Source organism: Petaurus breviceps, unplaced genomic scaffold (genome assembly GCF_028583685.1).
Source record: "Petaurus breviceps papuanus isolate PSGF00001 unplaced genomic scaffold, PetGlider_PUasm1.0 685, whole genome shotgun sequence".
Lineage (NCBI taxonomy): Eukaryota > Metazoa > Chordata > Mammalia > Diprotodontia > Petauridae > Petaurus > Petaurus breviceps.
In genome coordinates, this window is record NW_027186455.1 from 3,768,229 (window position 1) to 3,788,277 (window position 20,049).

The 20,049-nt window shown below is 38.4% G+C and overlaps 1 protein-coding gene across 1 annotated transcript in view; it reads left to right on the top strand.

Annotated features, from left to right (window-relative positions):
* The window catches only part of KDM3B (lysine demethylase 3B), a 55,161-nt gene that overhangs the window by 13,255 nt on the left and 21,857 nt on the right, over positions 1-20,049 (top strand). The window contains exons 2-7 of the mRNA XM_069104305.1: positions 2,199-2,366; positions 4,027-4,140; positions 13,152-13,257; positions 14,402-14,526; positions 15,193-15,267; positions 17,469-18,062. Of these exons, the coding sequence (XP_068960406.1) occupies positions 2,199-2,366; positions 4,027-4,140; positions 13,152-13,257; positions 14,402-14,526; positions 15,193-15,267; positions 17,469-18,062 (1,182 nt within the window). The remainder of the gene's footprint in view (positions 1-2,198; positions 2,367-4,026; positions 4,141-13,151; positions 13,258-14,401; positions 14,527-15,192; positions 15,268-17,468; positions 18,063-20,049) is intronic.

The following is a 20,049-nucleotide window of genomic DNA, read 5'->3' on the forward strand; positions in this document are numbered from 1 at the left end:
CACACACACACACACACACACACACACACACACACACACACACACACGATATTTTATGCCCTGAGTTACATCTAGTAGGGAAATTTGGATTGGGAAAGGTGAGGTGGAAGAAGGGGCATGAGGTTATGGTATGGGGACTACAGAAAGTGTCTGTAAGTCTTGAGAGATTTAAGAGAAAAAAAGTTCTGGAGTAAATGGAGAATGAGATAAGGATCCCAAAAGGACTGCCATGCCAGATAGAAAAAATTCTAAAAGGTGGAGGGGATGGGAGGTTGTGAGAAGGAAGAATAGGCTTAGGAAAGTTAAAGCATAGGGATAGATGGAATGTGAGAAGAGGATTTGGTCATATAGAAGAATGTCAGAATTTTTGGTCAAGGAAGTAGAGCAGTTGTAGATAATGGTGAGATCCTGGCTATGATCCCTGTGTGTGAGTAAGGTGTCCCAAAGGAGTGAGTAATGGCTTTTAAAGAGATTGAAAAAGTGAGAGGTTAGGAAGTTGGAGGGAACATCAACATGGAAGTTGAAGTTTCTTCAGCTCAAGCTGGAGAGGAGAGGAAGACAGTGAGCCAGGCAGGTACCCAACTCCTTGAGAAAGGAAAGAGAATTAACTGGGCAGAAAATTTAATTGGCCAAGCTTCAGAGGAAAATAGGTTAGTGAATTATAAGGTGGCAAAAAGGGAGTCTCCGAGTGACATCAGGAAGCAAAGTCTTTGAACTCCTTGTCCAGTACTATTATTTATATAGGAGGGTTTAAGTAAAGGTGCAGCCAGTGCTGGAGAGGATGGCCTGGGGATGCACTGTCATCAAGGGGAAAAACAGGTAGATGGAAGGAAAGTAAGAGAAAGTACGAACTCTGCAGAGTGAAGGAAAGCTTGTTCACTATGGAATGGGAACTCCAGAGGATATAGGAAAGGGCAGGGTTGGAGCTGGACATAGTGGAATAGGGTCAAGAAGGATGGAGTGAGTTAGCAATAGTTTGCTTCTAGATATCCTATGACTGAATAATAGAGGGAGAGTCTTAGCTATGGGAGTAGCAGTGGGCAAGTACCTTGAGAACAATGACCATCTTTCGTTTTCCTTTTGTTCCCTTTCAGGGACTTAGTAAATATTTATTGAATGAATACAACTTTTACTCTTCCCATTCCCTAATTTGGATTGATTTTTTGGTCTCAGAATAATGACATGAATTGGAAGGAGGAATCTGGACCTATAGTATGCAACATACTTTATAGTATATTGGGGAACTAGAACTTTGCATATATCGCCTTATGATTTAGACAGCTTTTTAGTGACATCTATCAACAAATATTTTATTGAGAATTTGCTATGTGTTTAGCTACTAAATAGATTGTTTTTTACACTAATTCCACATCTGTATAGATACATCTTGGATACTTTATGACTTGTGTGATTGGGAACCAAAACCAAAAAGCAGATGGTATGGGAACTTTTTGTTAGAAGTAGCTTTAGTATGAACTGTTTTCGTGTAGTAATTTCCAGTTAACTAACTACATTTTAAGAAAATGAAAAGTCTCTTTAGGGAAGAAGGGAAAGCCTTATTGTGACTAAAGCATCCCTTGACCAACAGATTATAATCATGAATAGCAACAGCAGTTATTATTAATTCACATTTGTCCCTCTTGCAAACCATTTTCAGCATAGGTACACAGAGAGTGTCGATACACCCTGTAATCTTGCCACAGAATCCAAAAAGGGTTTTAGAAGCTAGAACCATAGCTTCATTTTTATATGTTATGACTCCCCTGAGATCATATAATACATTAAAATTGTTCTTTGGCTTTGAGAAGGAAGAGATTCTTGTGTAGACCCTGCTGAGAATTATTGTCTCTGTGGTTGTCAGTGTCTATGCTTCTGTTTCTTAAGTGATATGGACCTGAAAACCAGCCTTCTGTCTCAATTAAACTGTGTGTAATGGGGGGTGGGGGGGGCCGGGGCCCTGACTCAAGGGTGAGAGCAGAGTAGATTCCCCCAAGCTCCCTTATCCCCCTATCAGCCCCACCTGATTCATCTTATCGAAGTCCAGTGAGGGTTGAAGGAAAATTAGTTCTAAAGTAATTTTAAAAGAACTTAGTTTTTTTTAACCATTTGCAGAGCACAAAGGAGTTTGTATGAGTACGTTATAAAATGAAGAAATTCCAAAATAGAGCTTCTAAATCCTTTCTTGGATTCTTTGGCAGATATTTGTGGAATTCGATGGCTGCAACTGGAAGCAACACTCCTGGGTGAAAGTCCATGCCGAAGAAGTTATTGTGCTGCTGCTAGAAGGTTCATTAGTCTGGGCTCCTCGAAAGGATCCATTTCTCCTCCAGGGAACCAGGGTCTCAATTGCACAGTGGCCAGCCCTGGTGAGTATGGTGGGCAGCAACAAATTTAACCTTTTGCCTTTTGAGTTTGATTTGAAAGTTATATTTGTAGTAGGTATCTTATGGGATAACCAAATCTATACTATATGTGTGGGATTTTTATTAACAACTATACTTTTTGAGAATTAATCTACATAATCTAGAAACATGGACCTTGCTGTGAAATAATTTTCTGCAGGACAAGACAAATGCAAATAGGAAATGTTTTCTAAGATGTGCTGAAAGCTTTTATGTCTTAAAATATTTAGTTACTTTTTATCTCTGGGGAATTTTGTCATCTTCGATATACCCTCATAGAAAATTTTTGAAATGGGTATATGATCCTCGAAGACTTTTTAAATGATCAAAAATGTGCCCTTTTAAGGTATCAGTTAGAGAGCTAGCCTCAGAGCTAGTAAGATGTGGGTTCAAATGCTGCCTCTGGCACTACTAGGCTTCGTGACCCTGGACAGGGCCTGATTTAACTCCTTAGTGCCTCAGACAATTCTCTACTCCAGGCAAGTTTGGGAAACTGAGAAGGTGCAGACTACCTTGGTAGCGGTTTCCTCTCCTGGGAGTTGCCCTTATCAGCTAAATTACCGGTCTAGTCCTTTTCCCTATCTCTAAGGTAGGATATAATAAACAGAATTTAATTCTAAAGGTAAGTACTTTTTTCTTACTTACTCTGTTGTTGAAAACCTTAGGTGAATAGTGGCAACAACTAAAAGAGAATTAAATTGTTTTATGGTTTAAATTTAAATTCATAAAAAAAAAAACTGGACCTTAAAACTTTTAGTGACCCATTGTCAATGTAAGATATATTTTCACTTGCTAGAATAGTTTTTCTTTTTGTTTGTTTTGGTAGTGATATTATGAAATTGACCTGTTGATTTTTAAGACCTCTTCTGCATTTCTTTTCTGTGTGTTTTATGAATTTTGTTTTTGTGATAATAGTCATCTTTATTTCCATAGTTGTTGTGGATATTATGTATGTTGGTGTAGATTTTCTCAGTTCTGTTTTCTTTGCATTGCGTTACTATTCAACTTTTCTTATTACCCAGTAATATTCCATTACATTCATGTACCATAATTTGTTTAGCTACCTCTTTTGTTAGAGCTTTGAATATTTATGGTCAGTTTATATTTGAAAAATTATTGTGCACATATGCACATACATTTTTAAGGAGCTCGTACATTTTAGATAATTAATGTTTGTCAAATTAAAGAATGATTAATTTTTTGGAACCCCTCAGATTAGAGGAACACTATCCAGAGAGCTTAAATTTGAATCTGTTTTCCTTGGGTCTTTACCTAGGCTCAGTCCTAACAAGACCTGGCATGAAGGTTAAGTCCTGTAGAGATCAGAGCAAATTTCAGAATTTTTGCATTTTGACCTTAAATTAACTTTTTTGCACAGGATTGCCTTGCTTATGATGCTGATAAAAAAAAAGGACAAAGAAAGGGAAGGTTATTTGAGGGATTTGGTGCTGAGTTAGGAATCATTTTGCAGGACTTTGTGCTTTAAATTGTCAGTCATCTTTTTTTACTATAAAATGGTGACAAAGAAATTTATGAACAAATGGAAGCTTTGGGGTCTGTCCAGGTAAGAATTTGGCCATGAGATGCTTCCAAATATTTAATCTACTTCTTCTCCACTTCACAGACCTTCACTCCATTAGTGGATAAATTGGGTTTGGGGTCTGTGGTTCCAGTGGAATTTCTTCTGGATCGAGATCTCAGATTCTTGTCAGATGCTACTGGATTACGCCTATTCCAGGTACTTGAATTCTGCTCTAGAGACTAGTAACTATTCCTGTTATCATTTCCATGACTAATATATATGTATTCAGTCAATCAGTAAACAGTTCCACAAGCATTTGCTAAGTATCTGTTATGAGCATTGAGAAGGTATTATGGAGAAGACTGAAGAAAAAAATACAATCCTTGCCTTGGTAGAACTTCATTAAAAGAATGTATGGGGGGAGGGGACGCAGCTAGGTGGCTCAGTGAATAGAGTACCGGCCCCGGAGTCAGGAGGACTTGAGTTCAAATCTGGCCTCAGACACTTAACACAAAAACTAGCTGTGTGATCTTGGGCAAGTCACCTAACCCCAATTGCCCTCCAAAAAAGCAAAAAAACCGTATGGGAATTTTTCTAGTTGCCTTCAGCTTTACACTTTGTACTTCCTTGAACAATTCTTCTGTACCATAGAGTACCGTGACCAGCTGCTGTGCTCCTCTGTAAAGTAAGCTTTGATGATCATACCTTTCCCTTTTGTTTATTCTCTTGTTCTGAAAGCTTAAAACTTCCAAAAATGAACAGAAGGCTAGAGAATTTGATCAGCAAGAGATTGTATTAGAAATCTGTCTGGAAAAGATGGTAAGGAAAAAAAAGATGGTGGAAAGAATAGGAGGTACTAAGTGACTGATAATTAACTTAATTATGCTTGAGAATCTAAACAGCAATTGAAAGAGTCTATTTGCATTTTGGGCTTAGGCAAGAATTGGCAAATTGCCTATCAAAAGCTGCTGAGCAAAGTAGCAGTGTGCCCCCTAAGTCTGCCATAACTAAGTGAAGTCTCACATAGGAGCCCCTGTCAGTTGAACTCCCAGTGCAACAATATGTGATAGACCTGGAAACCTGGCACTTTGCTATAGTATTTCCCCAAGAAACTGACCAATAAGAAGGGCAGAGGAAGGCCCTTGCTTTCAGCAAGTTCAGGGACAAGGGAAATTTTTGCTGTGGCATGCAGAGAGTACACTGTGTTCATGTGTTTGATAGGTAGATATGAAGACAGACTGCTTCTCCTGATAAAAGAGAAAGTGACAGGTTGGGAGGAATGCTTCCCTACTCTCCAGCTTATTAGGGAGACCAGTGTATTTCTGAAAACAATGAATGAAGTACACCAAAGAAGAAAAAATTATAAAGAAGCAGAGGCATTTCATTATCAGGAGGCTACTGTCATTTGCCCTTCATTCTCCAAGAGGACCGTGACATCAGGAAGCTTATGACTTGCAAATGAATTGAATTTAAGTGAGGGAGGGCTATACAAAATCACCAGCTTCACTTTCTCCTCCAGAGCCATCTGGGTCTAGTGGCAAGGTGTAGATCAGTACGACTGGAGATGGCCCCCATCTCAGGAGGCTGGGATAATAACAGGAATGTGCTCTGAAAAAAGGATGGGAAGACATACCACTGAACATTTAAAATAAAACATGTTATGGTGTAGGTCTTGGCAGGGCAAGCAGGCAGGGAGCTTGATCATCTCAGAAGGAAAAAAAAATGGATTTGGAGTTAGAAGATCTGCTCTGCTAATTATCACCTTTCTGACTTTTTAAGTACCTACTGTGTGCTAGGCACTGTGCTAAGCACTGAGACATTAAAAAAAAGGCAAAAGATAGTCCCTGCCCTCAAGGAGCTCATGATTGAATGTTGGAGACAAGGAAACACATATATACAAACAAACTGTATACAAGATAAATAGGAAATAATTAAGGAAGGCACTAAATTAAGAGGAGTTGGGAAAGGCATCCTATAGAAGATAGGGTTTAATCAGAACTTAGAGGAAGACAGTAGGCAGATAAGAGGAGGGAGAACATCCCAGGCATGGGGGACAGCCAGAGAAAATGCCCAGAGCCAAGGAGAGTCTTATTTGTGGAACAGCCAGGAAGCCAGTGTCAGTGGATTGAAGAGTATGTGAAAGGGAGTAATATGTAAGAAGACTGGGAAAATAGGAGGGAGACTAAGTTTTGCGGGCTCTTGCACACTAAATAAGATTTTATATTTGATTCTGGAGGCAATAGGTAGCCACTAGAGTTGATTGAGTAGAGGGATGACATTATCAGATCTGAATTTTAGGAAAATCACTTTAGTGGCTGAATGTAGGATGGACTGTAGGGAGAGACTTGAGGCAGGCAGACCCACCAAGTTGTTGCAATGATCAAGGCATATGGTGGAGAGGGCCTGCACTAGGGTAGTAGCAGTGTCAGAAGAGAGGAGGGAGCATATCTAAGAGATGTTACAAAGGTAGATAATTGACAGACCTTGGCAGCAGATTAGGAGGGGGTGAGAAATAGTGGGGAGCTGAGAATAACTGCTAGATTATGAGCCTGAGGAACTGGGAGGATGATATTGTCCTCGATAGTAAGAGGGAAAGTAAGAAGTGGGGGACAGTTGTTTTGGACATAGTGAGTTTAAGATATCCACTGGACATCCAGTTAGAGGTGTCTGAAAGGCAGTTGGAGATGCAAGAGAAGTCATTTAACCCTTTTGAGTCTCAGTTTCTTTATCTGTAAAATTAGGAGAATGAGACTAGATTAGAGCTTCTTAAATTTTTTCCACTCGAGATCCTTCAGCACTTCTGACCCACACTTTAAGAAGCGCTGGACTAGATGACCTCTAAAGTTCCTTCCAATTATAAATTTATCATCCCCCAGTTTTAATGCTTTCTTCTCCAAATTACTTTATATCTATTTATCTACATACATGTTATTTACCCCTTAATAATAAAAGCTCTGTGAGGGCAGGGACAATTTAATTTTTGTCTTTGTGTCCCCAACACCTCCAAAGACCTACTCAGATGCCTTACCAAAGTGACTCTGAATTCTCAAAATTTTTACCAACAGGAGTAAGGGCTAGCAAGTTCTCACATGCCGAAAAGGCTTCAAGTCTGGCCTTTGAAACAGCTTTGAGAACTAAACTAGCTAAGTATAAGAGGCACATCACCAGCAGACTAGCCAGTGAGTGAGTGATAGATTTTTTTTTACCATGACAGCCCATGAAACGAAGAAAAATACAAAATGACCCTTGCACTTCTGTAGTCATTGTCGCATAACACCATTTTTAGATCAAAACAGAACTTTCATTTTACTCCTGCTATTCTAAGTGTGAGATACTTGTCTAATAACTATCATGTGGTCCTGTGATTGAGGTACTAGATCATATCAATCTTGACATTCTCAACACAAACAAAACCAGAAGAAAGACAAGAGCGGCAGAATGGAAGGCTGGATCCCAGGGCCTCTTGTTCTCTTCTTTGAAGAAGCAAAGATAGTAACTGGTTTTATTATGCACCTAAAGGTAATAGGAAGCAGTTTTTTCCATGGGATATTTTGGTCATCATATATTACAATACTGACGATAAATATTTGTGTAAAGATCTCCGTAGAAAAAATTGGAACTCGTCCACTAACATCAGTTGCTGAGGGTGAAGAAATGGCTAAATGCTGTGAAGAACTTGGTAAGAGTAAGACGCATCAAATTAAATCAGTCTACACTCTTATGCTTTGAATATCAGAGTGAAAAAGTAGGAAATATGTGGGAAAGCATGATGGTTCAAGAAGAAGGAATGAAAGAGGCCAAAGATTTGAATATCACACAAAAACTTCACATGAACATTTTTATTGGAAGAAAAAAATGATAAATTCTAAACATGTTGAGTACCAAAAGAAAAGGAAACAGATTATATTTTAATAAACAAGAAAACACATGTTACTGATGTGGGAGTTATCCCTGAATTAATTCTAGAGACTTTTGACTCAGACCATCACTAAAATAAGAGTTTAAAAGAAAGAGAGAAACAAGATTGAGAGGAGAAACTGCAGTAGAAATAACTTAATCCTAATCTCTTCAAACAAATAATTGATCATTAAAATTGGAAACGAACAGCATATATTACACCAATTATATATTGTAATAGTTTTGTACAGAAGCTTAACAAACACAAGTTAATTGCCACAGAAAAGCCCAGAAAGCACCTTAGTCACATCTGGCTTTCTTTCTAGATAGATAGAGATGGCTGCCAAAGGTAATACCAGGTTAGAATATAAACTCATTTGTAAAATTTTATGGGGAAGGCTGATGGATAATTATGAGCATATCATCTAATAATGTGCAAAGGAATGCAGTGGAGGACAAAAGTAGCCTAAAGAAGGCTTGGCAAGACAGCCAGCTAAGCAAAATCATGCCAGAGGCATCTAAGGATAAGAATGAGAGGATGACAAAACAAGTGGGAAAGATTTGTAAAAATCATAACAAACACGACCACTTCTGAGCCCTAACAGTATAGTGCCATATATGCTAATAGGGCACTTGGAAAACAGTCAGGCAAAGCAACCTGATTGGACTAAGTACATATAGAAAATATCTGTGCCGGAGGTGACATAATTGTGAGGGTATTGGTGGAGCAGTGGACTTGTGTCTGAAGGAGAAGAAGATGTTAAAGGTATGGGAAAAATCTCACACCTTATTAATACTAAAACAAAGTTGACCAACTTAGAACGTTGGTACTACCAGCCTATGTGCCTTCTTCCTTATCTGTGCAGAATCTCCACAAGAGCCATATACGTTGTGGACATTATTGAAGAGGGTGTTAGTGAAGAAGAGGCAGACTTTGACAAGCAATATTCAGTAATGGACCACATCTTTACTATCACATAATTGACTGAAAGATATAGAATATGAAATCTCACTTTGATTATTAAAAAGCATTTGAGTGAGTAGCCTAAAAATAGGCTCTTTTTCAACAATGTGTCTCCAGTCCATATGTCAAAAATCATTCAAGATTACTTTGAGAGAAATAACAGCAGAAATGATATACTGCTCAGTGACCCTCTTACCATAAACATCAGAGAAGGCATGAAAGAGGGAAATGTGTGTGGTGGAGAAGATTCCACAGAGTCCAAACTGAAGGATTTCTTGTAGATAGTAAAGTCATCCAGATGATCTTGTTTGCAGATAACATTGTACTTATTGCATCAAGCCCCAAAACATTTCGGATTGTCCTAGAAAATATCAGTAATCACTTACAAGACTTTGACCTGACCACACAGGAAAAACCAAATAGATTTAGGATGTCTGTTACCCAGATAACAACATGTATTTGCATTGACAAGTTGAGTCCAGAGTTGAACAAGAGGAGGAAAGTGGTCTGGATTACCTTCTGAAAATTGCAAAACTTTTTAATGACCCTAAGCTTCCACAACAGCAAAGGTCTTTCCTTTTAATACCAGTATTAAAGATAAAGAGTATGGGCAATAGAGAGGTACATGGTGGGTGTTCAAAGGCTGTGACATAACCAATGAGGAACTTCCAAAGAACAAGAGTAAAAGGTGTCATCAGGGAATTTTATGGTAGGAAGAAAGCCTGGTTTCATGTTGAAGAAAAAGGATGACAGGTAGACAGCCAGATTGCTCTACTGGTCCCCTGGAGATCTCAGGAAAAAGCAGGGAGGGCCTCCAAGATTCCCTGTGGCTAACACATGGAAAGCTATGGAGAAGAATTGTACAGGATAGTCAGACACATACAGATTGTGATTTCTGTCATTAGAAGAAATACGCAAATCACTCAGATCACAGGTCTGCGAGCACCTGGCAGGTACATAGTTGATACTTAATAAATGAATGTTGATTTGTATCCTGTGTGATACTACAAACTTCTTGTTTTCCATGAAATGATGGAGATCTACAGATGCCAACAGGACAGAGAAGATTTGGGAACGATCAGAGAAAAATGAGACAAATAAAGTGATTGTGTGTCCCGTGCTTAGGGGTATTGAGGCAGCCGTTGTGAACCCTACATGGACAGTTGAGATCTCTGCTGCCTTCTTTGGAGCATGTATTGGAGACCTGACAGAGAGCTTCAAAGAGACTTGTCAGAACTGGAGAACCCTGCCCACTACTGGTGAATTGTGTGGCGACAAATGAAAGCAACATAATGGAATGGAAGAGAACTGGAGTTGGAGAAGATGGAGCTATCCACCTGTCTTCAGAACCCCTCTCCTACATAGTGCCTCTGTGACCTTGTGGGGGTCCACTTCTGATGAGAAATGAGAGGGTTGGACTGTATGATCTAGAATGCCTCTTCTTGTTCTTAAGTCCTCTGGTATCACCAGAAGGAATCTAGAAAAATATTGGCGGGGCCAGCACTTTACTCACTGCGCCACCTAGCCACCCCCGGAGTCAGGAGGACCCGAGTTCGGTTCTAGCCTCAGACACTTAACACCCACACAAAAATACTAGCCGTGTAACCTTGGGCAAGTAACTTAACCCCAATTGCCCTCCAAAAGGCAAAAAAAAAGAAAAATATTGCTAGGGATTATGAAGTCTCAGGAAATTCAAAACCTTAGGAGACACAATTAATGTTTCATCACTGCTACCGATTGAAGACAGGGACTTCAGAAGAAAAAGACAGATTTGGGAAATGAATAGCTAAGTATCATAAAATGTAATTTGTATTTTGAACCATGGCTTAAAATAGAGGAATAATGGGCTGTTGGTTAGGCATGCAGGATGCTCAACCAGGACCAAGTATATTTGTCTGGAAACTTTCAAACCTTATGAAGAGGGTTTTAAACTGAGAGCAGAGGAAAAAGAAAAAGGAAACTGCTGACATATCTTGAAGAGTAACAGCTACATCTTAGGAAAGAGGACTATTGGCATATATTCCTTATTAGTAAAGTCAGAAATTAACATGTCTTATTGGCATTAGAGGCAGGTAAATGTTCTAATATTCAAAAAGGAAAAAGGCGGAGTCCTTGTTTTCAATTCCTGGCAAAGTTCTAAGACATTGTTTTTTTTATAAAAAGTATAGTTTGTGAGCATTTGGAATCAGGGACCATGATTAATAAAAGTCAGTATTGTTTTGTTAAGAACAGGTAATGTCACTAATCTCATTTCCTCTTTAAGTCAGGATCATTAGTGTAGTAATGTGGTAGACAGTAGATTTCAGCAAGGTGTTTAATACGGTCTCATATCCTTGTAAACAATTCTAGTGGTTCGTTGCCTTTATGATCAAATGTAGACTCCTATTTGTCTTTACATCCCCAAAGTTCTTAGTTTATAATTGGCACTTTATAATGGTTGGTTGACTAGGTTGGTATAGTTAGGTACATTCTGAATAGGTTAAATGAGTAGATCTTCAGAGTAATGAGGGTCAGCTGGATCAACTTGGAGAGAAATCTTTGGTGGAGTATTTGTGTGCTTATCAACATATTTATCAATGACTTAGATAAAGGTATGTCTGAGATCCTTATCAGATATGTAATTTCTCCAAGCTAAGCTGATCAGCTTATGGAAAAAGTAACCGTAATCAAAAAGATATTAACAGGCTAGGATGATGGACCAAATGTTAGAAGATGAAATATAGGTGATAAATAAGTTTGAAGAATCAATTGAAAAAGTATAAAATGAAGGAGATGTAGCTATGTAACAGTTCTTATGAAAAAGATTCTGGAATTAAATATACTGCAAAGTTGATACAACCAAAAAAAATTAATGGAATCTTTGGCTACATTGGGAGAGTAGTACAAGGTAAGTCATAGGCCTGCTCTACTCTGCCCGGGTCAGAATATTGTGTTCCGTTTTGGAGATCACATTTTAGTCAGGGTATTTTCAAGCTAAAAAGACAATGTGAGGAAGAGAATCCATACAATATACAAATCATTTCAGTGAGCTAGACTTTTTTTTTTAACTTGGAAAAGAGAAGACCTAATGGGCAGACACACTAGCTATCAAGTATTTGAAGGGCTGTCATAAGGAAAAAGATGTTGGACTTGCTCCACATGGTCCCAGAGGGCAAAACTCCCTCTGGATGTTGCGGATTTAGACTTGATATTAACAGAGGACAACTCTTGTCCAGAAGTGAAATGGGATACCTGAGAAAATAGTGGCTTCCCCCTCCCTGGAAGTCTTCATTTGGAAGCTAGATGATTTTTTATTTTCGATGATGCAGAAGAGAGTTCAATAGTCAGGTACACATTGGACAAGATGACCTTTCCAGCTGTTGAAATTCTGTAATTTGTGATTCTGTGACTTTGAGCCACAACTACTCTGATGACTTCAGTGGTAAGGCCCTAGAGTGGCTGCTGTGCCTTGGGATAACTGTGGTTCATGCCATACCTCCCTCTTACTAGAGTTTCAGGGGACTCAGGCCTGCTGCAAAATGGCAGGACTACCCAGAAGTGAGGAGAAGGTTCAGATAGGAGTTTGACTAGAGAAAAGGCCTAAAAAGTAAATGATTGGGATTATATTCTGGCTAATTATTATTAAGTATTTATTTTAGCTTTTTTAGATACAGCTTTCTGAAAGTTAGAGATGGGGTCTTCTCTATAGAGATTCTCTACTTACTCTAAAACTTTTTTTTTTGCTTTTTTGGAGGGGCAGTTGGGGTTAAGTGACTTCTCCAAGGTCACACAGCTAGTAAGTTTTAAGTGTCTGAAGTTGGATTTGAACTCCAGGTCCTCCTGACTCCAGGGCTGGTACTCTATTCACTACGCCACCTAGCCACCCCTACTCTAAAACTTTAAGAGTTATGGTGGAACTGGATCTAATGTGAAAAGGACCTGGATTTAAATCCCACCAGTGTTGCTTACTGCCAGCTGGACAAATCACTTAACTTCCCTGGGCTGCAAAATGAGGATGTTGGACTAGATCAGGGTTCTTAAGCTGAGGCCCACTTCCCCACTATGGACAGATTTTAGAAGGTCCATGAACTTGGATGGGGAAAAAAATTACATCTTTATTTCAATATAATTTGTTTCTTCTGTAGTCCTAATCCTATGTGTTTTAAAAAATATTCTCTTGAGAAGGGGACTGTGGGCTTTACCAGACTGCCAAAGGGCTCCAGGACACAAAGAAAGTTAAGAATGTGAGGGCCCTCTCAACGCTAGCACTGAGTCTAAATCTAGAAACATGGCTGCTCAGGAGGCTCAATTCTTTTCTATTCTCACTAACTAGATGCTATTGCTTTTATCTCTAACATTTGGTGTCTTTTTCATTTATTTTTGGCAGATGGGAACAGAGAGCCAGAACCAGATTCTTCTAGAACATGCTGCATTGAGAGATACAGTTAATGCTTTGATCAGTGACCAAAAGCTCCAGGAGATATTTAGTCGAGGTAAGAACAGATAGTTTCCTGTGGCTGAGCTACTCAGACCAAGCCTATGGCCAGTGTTGAGGACGGTGAAATTGTACACCGTGTTCTTCTCCTGATTAAAATAACTAGAGTAGTACAGTTTAGTAGTCACTGCGGAGTGACTGTGGAGTTATGTAAAATTTCTCTTACACATGTTATCTCACAAGAGATTAAAAAGATCCAGGCTGGGGCTGACTGTTGCTTTGCTTATTTTTCCTCTTCTGCCACTTTCTTTTCCCCACTGAGCCTTGTAAACATTTAGATTCAGTGGCATAGAATACCCAAATAGGTTTGTGACTCTGTCCCCAGAGGAAGTCTAATAAGCAGGTTCAAGCAGGAAAATTGACCTGCTGGTAGGATGAAGGGAGGGGGAGAAACAGGGGAAAGAAAAGAGTTAAGGGGACAGGCTATGTGACATGTGACTGAGTATAAAGGGACTAGAGGATGAATATGTTTTTTGACTTAGTTAATGCTCAAATGTGCAAAGAGGAGAGTGCGGGGGGAAGGATGGACGTGAACTAGACAGCTGGGTTCAGCAGGATAGTCTTTGTATATCAGAGACAATTGTAGCATGGGAGGGACATTGCCCAATAAGAGGAACAGCTGCATAAGGAAAGCCACTATTATGTGTTGATGGAATAGCACGTGAAAGTGCTACACTCTCCCAGGAAGAAAGATGTTAAAATCTGATTAAACAATATTAGTGTAGAAGCTGTAGGTCTTTTGCCTACATTGAGCTCTCCACCCACTGTTTTTGAAAGAGAAGGTGATATATCATTCCTAAGCACAATGGTTTATTCACTTTATTAACTTTCCTTTTTTTTTTTAAACCTTGTGTATACATCAGGCATCTCACCAAATATCAGGGTAACTTATTTTTTTAAATAATTTTCCTTGTCCCATTACCAGGGAAAGTAAACCCAAGGGTTTAGAAGGGTCTGAAGTCTTCCTAAGTCAACGATGGAATTATGGGAGATTTGGGGAATATAAATGTAAATGTAAAGAAACTGGACAAAACCATCAACTTTTTCTTTTGAAATTGTCTTTTACTTTTGATACTTCCCTGTCTTAGATGACTGAATATGGTGGATCTATTATCATTGATGGTAATTGATTTCACCTCTAGGTCCCTATAGTGTCCAAGGCCAGAGGGTCAAAGTGTACCAGCCAGAAGGTGAAGAAGGTTGGGTTTGTGGTGTTGTAAGCCGTCAAGACTCCATCACTCGTCTTATGGAGGTGTCATTATCAGAGGTAAGAACCTTGGGGCCTTTAGTTTGCATTTTCTTATGTAAGATACTATCATGTCTCAAATTCACAGCTGTCGTTTAAGAGTAGTAAGAGACTGCATTTAAAAAATTTTTTTTCTCACAAGAGTTTGTTTTTCTTTTGAAATGGGAATAGAAAGGAGAGAAAATAAAATGCTTGTTACCTTAAAAAAAAGGGAAGGGTGGAGAGTAGTAAGCAAATATAGATTTCTGAGGTTCTTGAAATGTATTCTGCACATAGAACTCAGAAAATAGTTTCTGGCAAAATAGATGGACTAAGAAACTTAGTTGAGACTCAGTTATAAAATGGTTTATGATCAAGAAGTGGATGAAAATATTTCTTAGAAAATAAATGCATAGATAGTAACATCTCTGAATTGGTTTCATACCTTTATTTTTGCAGATACATTTAATGCAAGTAGCAGGGGTTGTTTGTGATTGATTTCAGAAGCATTTCCACTCTTCTGGTCTCAATAATACATAAAATGAAGGAAGAGTTTGATAGTATAAAAGTAGGAAATGCCATTTCTAAGAAAGAAACAAGGATATAGAATTAATTGGTATGTGTCATGTTAAGTTTAAATATTTTTATTTCATTCTTATGTTCTTTGCTATCCTGCTTCAACCTCTCATCAACTCTGAAAATTATCAGAGTGGTGAGATCAAATCAGTGGATCCCAGACTGATACATGTGATGTTGATGGACAACTCTACTTCTCAGAATGAGGTACAGTAGTACACTAAGTCTCTGGGAGTAAGGCAAGTAAGGTCTTGGCTTTATAATTTAATACATACTTACTCTGCATACTAAAGGAAATGTTGGGTATTAATTATGTGTACCTCCCCCCATACACACACTGCACATTCTCTTTTCCTGTGGCACCTTTAATAGTAATTCCACTTTCTGGGTCTCTTAAAGTAAAGGGGAATAAGAGGGAGTGCTGTTATTTTATATATTCCATAGTGAGCATTTCCAATCACAGTCCACCAGTTATTCTGAAATTCAAAACCAAAAGGCCAAATTCTTGCCTTCTAAGATATTATATCTAGAGTCATATGTTTGAGAGATTTGCTGGCCTGAATTATTGTATTAAACTTTAGTAGGCAGTGTAACATAGAATCATAAAGAGAAATTACATCTTATTTATTGCTTCATTGATGGGCTCCAAAGGGTGTGTGAAATCTTAGGATAGCATTTTGTTAGTGCCTCCTACAGTGTGCAGAACTCACTGAGTTACTCAGAATTGTTGCCAGTAATACGATTTGTGTATCAGGGCCTGTATCAACTAAACTGAATGTGAAACTCCTTCAAGTTAAAGCCGCTTGTCAGTAGCCTCTCAGTATCATTTCTGGAGCTCTTTATTGAGGTTGCTTCAGTTCTTTCTGCTGTGAAAGACAGTTCTTCACGAGGTTCTCGAGGCATCGTCTTTGTCTTGATCAACTACTATCAGGGCTGGGTCAAAAGAACAAGGAGCATTCACAACTGGAGTATTGTTATCTTTTAGTATGAAACCTCTGATAATAATGTCTTTCAGTGCACTGGTATAATGAGAATAATAGAGATGATAAAGTGCAGAATGTATGGAACTGGCAGTAAGGATCAAAACAGTGAAGGAAAACAGATTACCGTGTTTTATCAGTTAAATAACATAGGAATAAAAATAAGGACATAGATCCAACACCAGTATCTAAATAAATGGAAGTAAAATGAGCTGCCTTAAGACTCAGAAAAGACATGGGGTTAATTATTGTCATTGTTAACTAATATGGCCAACATTCACAATTAAGGAAATGCTTATGGCTCTAGCATGTTGCAATACTTCACCTGGCGGCACACGGACAGGCCTGAGAAGAATGACTGGTTCAGAATGGGATTCCCAGGCCAGGAAAATCACAAGTTGTAGACAGTCAACAAAGACTGTCCAGGACTAGCTAGTGGCTGACGTGAATCACAGAAAGCCAGCTGGACCTCTAAGCACCCGTTAAAGAAGACATTGTTCAGAGCTATTGCTGGGCCCTTCCAGCCCTCTGCTGCAGTGACCCTCCTACATCCAGCCTCACCAGTGACACCTAACTTACGTTGTTGCTACTGAAGTATAATGATAGATCTGCCTGTGAAAACTATGATCATTTACACTTCTTTCTTTCCTTCATGCCTGTTCTCTTGTAAAATAGAAAATTGGGAGATAGTTAGTAAAGCTCCCTAGCTCATATTTAGGCAACTAGTCTAAATAATAATAAATACAGAAACCTGAAATTTTGCAAACTTCCTAGGTATACAAGCTACATCTCTACCAAATAGTACTTTTTTTTTTTTTGGTAGGGGATGAATGATAGAGTTATGTGATACGTGGGTTTTCTTATTTTGTTGTTTCGTGCTTATACATATTGGTGACTTGTTGCTAGAGCAAATGGTAGTGTTTCTCTAACTGAGATGTTTGTTTATATGTCAGAGGCAGATACACAATGAAATTTTTTTTTCTTTAAAGGGCCCATAAATCCCTTATCCTGGGGAAGATTGGGTGCTATTAATTTATGCTGGCACATTCTAGTATGTGACAACCTGTATCTTTTGAAACCTTGGGAGTCTCCCACATGGCCTGGGCCATACAGATATTCTTTTGGAATGGCAACAATAAGCCAGTGTTAGTCAATGTCTGTTATACAGAGGATAGTTGAAGTCCCTCTGAGGTGACAGGGGCCTTTATAAAGGGGAAGGATATGCTAGAAGTAGAATAGAAGATCAGAATAGGTTAAAATAGGTGACTAAAAAGAAATATGAGTTACAGCTAAAATTAAAACACCTTTGCTTCTTTGTTTATTGCTTTGATTATTTCTTTCTGTAAGCATAAAAGCAGAATGGTTTATGATGTTAACAAGATAATAGTTCCTTTTTTAATAAAAGTTTTCTGAATTTTGCATTTATAGGGAGGCACATTAAAAGTGGTAAAGCCCTCCAAAGGAAAGAAGAAAAGAGAGAGCATAGAAGGGAAAGATGGACGAAGGAGGAAAAGTGCTTCGGACTCTGGATGTGACCCTGCAACAAAGAAATTAAAAGGAGAGAGGAGTGAAGTAGACAGTAATGGGAGCGATGGGAGTGAGGCAAGTCGAGGACCCTGGAAAGGGAGTGCCAGTGGAGAGCCAGGGCTGGATCAAAGGGCCAAGCAACTGCCTCCATTTGTTCCTCAGATCAATCGAAACATTCGATTTGCCACATACACCAAAGAGAACGGCAGAACTCTGGTGGTTCAGGATGAGCCTCTAGGTGGGGACATGCCTGTACCTTTCACTCCATATTCTTCAGCCCCGGGTCAGTCACCTTTGGTCACAGAGGTGGGTGGAGCAGGAAACAAGGAGGCTGGAAAATCACTGGATCCAGGTGCTCAGAGTCTGGCAGTTTCAGCAGCCATGGTCACAACCACCAGCTCAACACCAACCACCGTGAGGATCTCCGACACTGGCCTTTCAGCAATGTCCCTGCAGGAGAAACAGAAAGTCAGCTGGTCTCAGACTCAGGGAGAGGTGAGTGACTAAAAGCATGAGGCAAGTGTTTTACAAACACTATTCCTTTTTTGGATATTATCTGTGGTTCACACATTAGAAGCCTTCTCAATTGCCATAGGAAAATATCATTTCTAAGATACTGTTAAATTACATTCTGTAGACAGGGTCTTTAATGCTTTATGAGATGTCATTTCCCACTTTTGACAAATGCATCTATTTTAATAACTATCAGTTCTTGATAGGTGCCTCAACAATTGAGCTAATCAAAAACTGATTATGCAATCCAGTTTAATGAGATGCTAAGATTTTTCCGGTGGAGAATCTTTTTTAAATTCAGTTATCCATTTGGTTCATGTAGTGGTTACATCCTTCACTAGGCCTGTAAAAGGCAAGGTTAATGAATGTGTTTGTAGTAGTGAACACTATAATTAAAGCTTTGTGTAGGCTACCATTACCATCCTCTGTTTCCAGTTCATAATATTCTAATAAAGTTTTCCTAAAGGCTGAGATTTTTCCATGTTTGGGTTCAGCAAAAATTCTTTCTCTTAAGTTTTTTTTGCATTTCAGGTGATTTCTTTGGAAAAATTTAAGAGGATTAGTTATGATAAAGTCACTAAACATATTCTCAATCTATGTTGCTAAAATGTAAATTCAGTTTCATCTAGATTAAAATAAGCAGATTTCTCAAATACTCTTAGAATATTGGTGCATTTTTAGGTTTACTACTATAATATATGCTATTGTCATTTTTTTTAAACTGACTACTAGCTCACAACTTAAAAGAAAAAATGTAAAAATTGAAGGTGTCCACTGTGTGCTAATTACTGTACCTGAAAGGTAGAGTTGTGACCCATACTTTCAAGGATCTTGCATCCTTAAGGATATAAAGATTATAAGATACATTTGAAAACATAATAGGCTGATATTTGTCAAGTTTGTGATAAAAAAGAGAAACTTTTAAAAATAATAAGTACATTTCACCTGACTATTCATCAGGATGAAGGCTTGCTTCTTCCATGGTAATCTCTTGGTATCAAAGGAAAAATAAGATTGAATGTGTCTAGTAGAAGAGGAGAAGGGGACTTCAAATGAAGATTTTACACAGAGCATTGTTCTTTCTGAAGAGAAGACATATACAAGTGTAGTAATACCTCTCAGTTCTCAGTTGTGAGCCAGCTAAGGTTCTCTAGGGAAGCCCAAGTGAGGATTTTATGTTGTCACTTCCATCTTGTTCCAGTCATTTTGTTGTTTTGACTCATTTAAAATAGACTCTACCTAAGATGATAGGGCTCTAAATAGGCCTTGAAGGAAAAATGGGCCAAGCTTTACATATTAAGGGAAAAGAAACACAAAATGTTGCATATCTACAAAAATATTTAGAAGCTGAATAGGTAAAAATATATGTTAGAAAACATTTTCTAGTCAGGCTGTTAAAATTTCTGGGCCTGTTTCTGTCATTTTGCTGATATTTCAACCTGGGTCTCCTCTGGGAGTATAATTTAAAATACAGGAAATGATGCCTACTTTATAATGCTAGATTCCAAAATGGGGACATCTGGCCACTGGGAAACTTCATGCCCTAAATACCAAATCCAAATGTAATTTTTCAGCACTTATCCTGTGAGCAGATTTGGAATTGAATTACTTGAAGGAAAGTAGAGAACTTTATAAATTATATTCCCTTTTTTTCCACTTTGATTAAAAGGCACAACTTTAATGTTTGAAACCTATACTTCTCATACTTTTTTCTTTTAGTAATTAATGTAGGTATCAAAGAGCATGACCAGACCTAACCAGTAAACTAACAAGGAGTTTTCAGTTTACAAGATAGAGTTAACTTCTACTCTGTCACACTGTTAGTATAGGGGATTCAAGTCAGTGATTACAGGCAAACAGGAAGAGAGAAAAGGAAAAAAATTAAATGACACCATTGGGGAGTGATTATTCTATTTTAACTTTAAAATAGCCAGCATGATCCCCATAGAATGTGCACATTACCCACAAA